This window comes from Glycine max, chromosome 18 (genome assembly GCF_000004515.6).
Source record: "Glycine max cultivar Williams 82 chromosome 18, Glycine_max_v4.0, whole genome shotgun sequence".
Lineage (NCBI taxonomy): Eukaryota > Viridiplantae > Streptophyta > Magnoliopsida > Fabales > Fabaceae > Glycine > Glycine max.
This window is the reverse complement of record NC_038254.2, coordinates 13,105,449-13,113,550: the sequence shown is the minus strand read 5'-3', so window position 1 is coordinate 13,113,550 and position 8,102 is coordinate 13,105,449. Positions and strand designations below refer to the sequence as shown.

General features: G+C 33.2%; 1 protein-coding gene across 1 annotated transcript; it reads right to left on the bottom strand.

Annotated features, from left to right (window-relative positions):
* Positions 1 to 4,350: 4,350 nt before the first annotated feature.
* On the bottom strand, positions 4,351 to 6,363 carry GSTF13 (phi class glutathione S-transferase). The gene is made up of 3 exons (NM_001250907.2): positions 6,132 to 6,363; positions 5,970 to 6,018; positions 4,351 to 5,275 (listed from the first exon to the last, which is right to left on the bottom strand). The coding sequence occupies exons 1-3, from the start codon at positions 6,273 to 6,275 to the stop codon at positions 4,821 to 4,823; spliced, it is 648 nt and encodes a 215-aa protein (NP_001237836.2). The 5' UTR covers positions 6,276 to 6,363; the 3' UTR covers positions 4,351 to 4,820.
* Positions 6,364 to 8,102: the final 1,739 nt, after the last annotated feature.

Sequence of the window (8,102 nt, the reverse complement as noted above, 5' to 3'; positions counted from 1 at the left end):
TCTAAATAAATAATGAATTCACTTTGGCTCAAACAAGGCCGTTTATAAAACCCTATACCCCAATGCCACATCCTATCAGAGCGTTGTGTCCCGACGTCCTTCAGCATATGGTTCCTTAAAGCAATTCACCTAGTCATCTGCTCCCCCGAACACAAAGTTCAAGATCATCACAGGATCCAAACACAAACAACACACGGGGAGTGAGTTATCACATTCCTAACTAATAGAGAAACAAGACAACTAGATATACATATCATATAAACCAAATAAAACTTAGTTATACGTAATTCACGTAATGCCACCACTTTGTCATTCAAAGTTCACTTTTCAATCATCAATCACATTACACAAGAATCACACACTTTGATCAAGACATAATAACACATCAATTTCATAATAAACAATTAGCAAGCGCATGAGACAGTTATGCTAAGACTCAAGCCTATATGCAATGTGGTACCATGTCAGTGAAAAACCACCCTGGGGCGCTTAGGAGTACATAACAAGACACACCACACAATGGGTTTACCAGGTCACTCTCACTAAGTAAGATCATAGGGAGACCAGTCAGGGTCACGATGTTTTGCGAGAATGCTCCAACCATATGGGATCAGCATAGGCTTAAGGAAGCACTCAAACCCGGTGACCCCCAAGGCCTACACTCCGAAGAGTCCGTCAGGGCCTCTCCCTCCTGATTCAGGTCCAACCCCTAAAATCATTTTAGCATACAGACACTGCTCATGAATTATACAATACCCACGACCTCACACTCGTGTTTTAAACACGTACAACATATTGCGCTACAATTTAACACTGGTTCCTAAATAGGAAACCTACACTTTCTCTTTAACACTGCGCATTTACACTTTTCTCAAGATAACATTGGTCGGGTTATTGTACAATTCACAGCTTACAACACAAATAATGTCACATCAAGAGTTAATCACACACTTATTTACAACCAAAACTCATTCATAATTTCACATCTCATAATGTCACAATCCACCATCACATATTTCATTTACAAGCACTGCTCATGAATTATACAATATCTCCGACCTCACACTCGTGTTTCAAACACGTTTAACATATTGCGCTACAATTTAACACTAGTTCCTGAATAGGAAACCTACATTTTCTCTTACACACTGCGCATCAACGATTTTCTCAAGATAACACTGATCAGGTTATTGTACAATTCATAGCTTACAACACAAGTAATTTCATATCAAGTGTTAACTACACACTTATCCACAACTAGAACTCATTCACAATTTCACATCTCATAGTATCACAATTCACCATCACATGTTTACACGTATCTCACAAATTAACACATGTTGAACTTTACATTTATACTCAATCTCAATAACAATATTATAATTTCAAAGTAACATGTTATTCTACAATTCATCACATACTCACAATTTGAATCATCATTTCATATCCTCAATATAACAAATTATATAAAAGACTATCACAACATTAGAACTAAAACCCCTTAAATAATATTACACAATTATATCAAAATCATAGGTCGAAATATACAAATATCAAAAACACAATTTATCAAGCAATTTTCATTAGGACATCAATATTTTATTTATAATCATAAAGGAAAAATTGCAATTTAATAAACATCTCAAAATAAAACCTCAATTTAATCCTCTAAGGATCCCTACACATGTTCTCACTAATTCCCAACTGTGAATAACTCATCCCTTACCTCTGAGCGGACTCACGTGTCTTCAGCCAGCAATAGCAACATCTCTAGCGGTTCCCTGAAATTCTTTCAATTATTCCTCCGACTGCTCCGATAGAATTCTCAAACGTCAGAGAGACGGAGAAGAGATTGAAACCTCCACTTATACTGTCTTCATGCGATTTCTTTTTCTCCATCCACGAATATTATCTCACAAATCCCAACGGTGGAAGCATGCGGAATTGAATTTCGAACAACATATCCAAATTTCATGAAAATCCAACGGCTAACGAAACCGGGATCGTAGTTTTACCGAGACAGTTTTGGGTTTCTGCGGGAAATTAAAATGCTACAATGTGAAGGGTTTTCCTCTAAGCTCAGATATTATTTTGAAATTTCCAACGGTGAGAATGTTCGTAATTGGGTTGCAAACATGATACTCAAATTTCACGATGATCCAACGGTGAACGGGTTCAAGATCGTCGTTTTTCTGAGACAAGTTTGGTGGGCTGCGGGAAAAGAAAGGGTTTTGAGAGGAGAAGGGGAAAAACGAAAATGAGATCAAAAGGAGGCAACTGACTTAACATAACTATTTATACCTAGGGTACTCAGCCTATTATTTGCTCTATATTTATTTATTTTTACTAAAAAACTTTTTAAATTTATTTACGAACAATTGGGATGTTACACCCAACATATTGAGCATAAGAGTTTGGCTGAGGATTTGATTAACCAACCATTTGGAAGAAGTGCCTTGTTAATGGTTATCAGGTTCATGTCTAAACATCAACCTATGGTAAGCTGATCTAACCGTATATCGACTAGTGCTGCACCAAGTTATCGAACTGAATGGGATTTTGTTGATCTGAGCCACCTTGAAAAGAAGGAAAACAACATCAATTAAAGGCTCACTCCACATTTTAAGATCTTCATCAATAAGACTATTTACCAATGAGATAGGCTCCAATAGACATGAACTCCAAACATATTCTAACAGAGGAACCTGTACTAATACACCATCTTCCATCTAAGGCTAAATAACATATAGCTTCACCAGCTCCCTATGCTCCTCCAAGTATAACTAAGTAGATATCCAATTTAAAGTTTCGTTTGGGAAACTATCTTTCATTTAGTACCTTAAACAACAGGGAAGATTGATTCTTGAATAATCTGAAGCTCAAGCCTTCTCTTTTCTTTGGTTTTCACTTTGCACTAACTAGTCCTAGATAGCCAATGTATTTTTTTCACCTTGTCCCCATCAGAAGTTATTTATCATAGCCTCCATTTCATCACAGAAACTCAAGGAGTTTCAAACACAAGCATAAGTAGAATAGCTTAGGCTATGAGAGAATATGACTCTTCCTGATCTACCTAAGATAGCTAATTTTACTTAAATATAAAGTTTAAATATGTTTTTGATCTGTCATGAATATTCGACTTTTATGTTTGATCTTTAATAAATTTTTATTTTGCGTTGAGTCTCTTATAAAACAATTTTGTTATTGGTCTTTCAAACTTATTTTTAGTCCTTATTAAATTAGTAAATTTTGTATTTGTTCTCTAATAAAAAAATTCACTTGTTATTAGTTAAGACTTAAATAAAATTCGTTAATTTATTAAAGAACAAACACAAAATTCATTAATTTATCCGGGATTAAAACAAAATATCAAAGACAAAAAATAAAAATATTTTACTAGAGACTCAACATTAAATAAAAATTTATTAAGAAACAAATACAAAAATTAAATATTTATTAAGAATAAAAACATATTTAAACCTAAATTTTAATTCAAATCCACAATCCCTTAACTCCCAAAACTATGAGGTTGTCCTTAGAAGACTTGGCAAGCTCAACTTTATAAATGTATACAACTTTCGTATTTGTATCCATACACAATAGATACCTACATATTCATTGGTAAACCCATTACTTGCATTTCGGTTAAACGTGTCTTCCTAACCAAAGGATTCCAATATTAAAATAGGCACAACTGTGTAATCATAAATTCAACATCAGAAATATTTAAAACATCAAAACAAGCAGACAAACAACAAATTGAAATTAGGTTTAAGTCATTACTCATTTGGAATAGAACGTCCAATTGTGAGGAATTTTCTGAATATTAAACAGTTACACACTATAGATAGTTGAAACATACAAAAATGAGGATAACTCGTTCATGGTCATATCCAATCTCAACAATTTGATGAACAACTTCAACGAGTCGCATGTTAACAGCTTAAACCTTCCCATTAAAGCCGTTTGATTTAGCAAACCACTTTACAAAGAAAAAATTGTTGATTCAGTCACAACAAAAGCAAGAAGGTACTAAATCAAATTGTCTTGTTCAATCATCGAATGCAATGTGATGCAAATCCATAACAAATATGCAAATCCTATTAGCATGTCACTGACACTTTTCTCACAATTTCAGAAAAAAGATAAAAATCAAGAGTGAGTTTCAAATGCTTAGAAAATCTAGGCAAAAGAAAGAAAAATATTCAATTCATTTTCCTAATTACAGAGTCTTTGAAGGTTGTGTAAGGCATGATGAGAAGAAGTTAAAGAAGTTAATGGAAAAAAAATGGACGGAGATTAAGATAATTTGCTGGGACTTTCTATACTTTTATCAGCAACTTGACAAAATTATAAGGATAAAATGATTTTTTACTTGCTAATATAAATTTTTCTTGACAATTTTAAGTAAAACATACATCCATACTTCATAGGTCAAATATACAAAAACTTATCTTCCAAAACTGTGTGGTTGCCCCCACCAAACTCGGCAAGCACAAGTTTCAAAATGTATACTCTTGTATAAATGTCAAGATCCAAACTTATAATATGTAAATACTGATATTTATTATTACTTCTTACCACAAGCGGCTTCTTAGATTATATCTAGTGGACCCAACAACTAATCACAATGCTCAATACTCTTAAATTTGTGTTTTTCACCATCCATTGTTATTATTCAAGAAGAGAAAAAGATCCAAATCCAAAAACAAACTACAGGTCCACATCTGCAGATAGCCTCCAATTTATTCTCAAGCAGGTATTAGAAAATATTGAAGGCACATCCCTCACACCATCTTGGAATGTTGGGGTAGAACTAACTACACAGGGTATTTGTATAGCTGAAGAACCTTCTGCCAAGCTGGTCGGTTACTAATATCATCCCACCAAGCACTCACATGCTTCCTCTCTCGGACCAAATTCCCTCTCCCAGTTTGGTTCACCAAATAGTGACCAAATGGGAGGTGGCTAAGATCAGCAAGGCTGAAAAAGTCACCAGCCAAGTACTTGCTCTTTGACAGCCTCTCCTCATAAACATCCAGCACCTTCTCAATCTTTTTATCACTCTCTTCTATCACTTTTTGGTCAGAAGGAGCACCCGTTAATGGGGCAAACAGAACATTAATAACCAAATTGTAGAGTGGTGGGTGAAAGTTATGAGCTTCTACTTCAAGCCATTGTTCCACTAGACCTTTTTCTTCTATTGTCTTTCCCAACAAGTCTGTCCCTTGGTCTTTATACTTCTCTGCAAAGTATCTGATTATTGCACGAGATTCTGCAACATTGGTTTAAAATCAGTGTATTAGTATGAATATAGACTATCCTAAAGTTGCAAAAAGCAAAGAAAATAAATTTGGGGAAGTAAGCATTCAACCTTTCCGATTATCTTGCTTTCCAAATTTGACACAACAAAAACCCAGTCTTACCAACACCATTAAGGTTTGTTATAGTTACATGCATGATGCATCAAACCACAACATATGTCCATGGTTTTAAATATCGGTCCGCAACCACAATTGCGGCCGCAATGCAACATTTTTTCGACTGTCCGCAACCACATCGTGACTGCAATTGTGGCCGCATCAGCAGCATTTTCCCTTAATGTAAAGGTTTTTTAACTCACTGCGGCCGCATCCTCAATTTAAAACCTTGCATATGTCTATCAAAAGCAACTAAGAAACTAATTTCATGGAGTAACTAAATTGTAACCCCCTATTCCTCCTTTTAAAACAAAGGAATAGCAATTAGGAAAGACAATAGTTGCAGGGCAAGAATGAACGATCCTAACCTCACAATTCAAATAACATTCTTGATCAAAAGTTTGAAGTTGAACTACCCACATCAATAAGGGCTAAACAAGGTAAGAACTTCAAGGAAAGATCAAAAGTTCAAAACCGCCAACCTATTAACTACATGACACAGGAAACAAAAAAAAATGCAGAAAATAATAAAGGGACTAAAGGGTTTACCATAGAGAGTATAATCACCATCTTGAATAACAGGAAGTGATCCAAATGGCTGCAGATTTATTAGACACAAGTGTAATTGAACATGAAAACATATTATAAAAAAAAATGGAAACAAAGTGAAGCAAACAGTGTGTGATAGAGCAAATAAAGTTAAAATTGAACCTGCAGCTTTAGGAACTCAGGTTCCTTATTCTCTCCCTTGAAGAGATCAATATGTACTGTTTCAAACTCAATTTCCTTCTCAATCAGACACACCAGCACCCTCTTGGGGGCTCCATAGGTTGGACCGTACACCTTCACCAACATGTTTTTGTTTCTAAATTTTGTTTATCTTTAGTTTGGTTGCGTATGTCAGTCAAGTTGTGCTTTTATGCTGTTCACTCATCTACAGTCCAAGATAAAGTCATTGTCTAATTAGATCCTTTTCAATTCATTAGAAAACTATTGAGGATAAAGAAATACTATTTTACTATGTTAGCGCGGAAATTGGCTGCGGTCTCTTTTTAAGCTGTGGCGTGTTGTTCTTTTGAAATAATATCATTTTTATTATTTGTATGAAGTGAGTTCATAATTAAATATTAAAATAATTTGATTTTTTTGGTTTTGAATGGGCAGGAAATAGTTTGAAAAGAAATAACAGAAAAACTAGATTCATTTTATTATTATATAAATTTTTTTAATAGAATAAAACAAAACACTAATCTAATAAGTGTTGTAATCAACGAGGGGAGTGTTGGATTTACAAATTTCCACCACAATTTCATAGTTGATGGCTGATAGGGAGGACCACTGGCTTGATTGGTCCACCATCCACCATTATTACTGATCTTAGACTTAATAAGTGTCGGAAGAGCATCTTTAGTGATATTAATTCATTTTGGATTCTTAAGTTATTTTTTTTAAACTCATAATATCACATGAGATATAAAAAAAATATTTTTATTTTAATGGTAGAACTTATTTTGAGTTCTTAAATTATTTTTTTTTATCCCATAATAGATCTCACTAATTAAATTCATATTTAAAATTTATTTTAATATAAATTTAATTAATTACATAAAATATAAAAATACCAATAGTTCTTTTCCTTAAAAAAAAATACAATGTAAAATGATTTTTTTTATAAAAGGAAAAAATTTAAATGCAATTTTCATCTTTTTATTTTTTTAAATATGTAATTTTGATTTCTCTTATTCTAAAATAGAGATATTTAATCATTTTTTTAAGAACCTGTGTCAAGAAATACCACTAAAGATGCTTTAAATATTTTCTGTTTTGGACCACAATTGTCCAACTAGAGGAGTGTTGCATTTTTGTGAATTTCCATGTCACTATTTCAAAATTGACAACTATCATAAGCGGTGATTAGGATCCTAGGTTAATTGTCTTACAATTAAATCACAGGAATTAGATTTGATCCTGATATAAAAACATTCAATAAAACTATCATAAGTGGTCCATTCAATCCTGATATAAAAACATTTAATAAAACTATCATAAGTAGTCCATCATGAACCATTGTTACTAGCCTTCATTGTTACTAGCCTTTAGATTAATCTATGTTCTAGCATCTTATCATACACTCTTTGTATAAAAATATTCCTCTTTCAACTCTCCATGGTGGGTAGGTGCGTGTGCATGTATGTGTCCTTCAACTTTTTAAAATTTCAATTTCCAATTTAATTTTTAGTTTCTATAAGTTGCTGCCATTAATTGTCAATATGTGCATATTAATGTCAAATTGGTGAATGCCACATGGATATTTAGATGACATGATGCATTATTAGTTGACATGCTATTTTTCTTATTTTAATTTTCAAAAATATATGTGAATTCATTTAATAACTTAAAATGTAAATAAAAAATATATCTTTTAAAACACAATAACTCTAATAATCACCAAAGCTAGGTTTAATGACTTTCTCCAACTCAGCTTCAAAGTTTCCATATTATTGCCTTGTTTAACAACCAATCTGTATATGAAATCTTATTTGAAGAAATGTTTCCCCAAATTGTGTTATCTTTCCCATAACTTATTGAATCCCAAACCGACAAACCCTAAGAAACTCCTCAATCATCTTGTTACGACCTTAGAATCCCTATAGCCTGCAACAACAATCGCCACTGAAGACT

Coding starts and splice junctions, on each gene's coding strand:
- GSTF13 (NM_001250907.2), bottom strand. CDS start 6,275: ATGTTGGTGAAGGTGTACGGTCCAACCTATGGAGCCCCCAAGAGGGTG. Junction 6,019..6,131: donor CTGAGTTCCTAAAGCTGCAG/GTTCAATTTTAA, acceptor ATAAATCTGCAG/CCATTTGGATCACTTCCTGT. Junction 5,276..5,969: donor TGGTGATTATACTCTCTATG/GTAAACCCTTTA, acceptor CCAATGTTGCAG/AATCTCGTGCAATAATCAGA.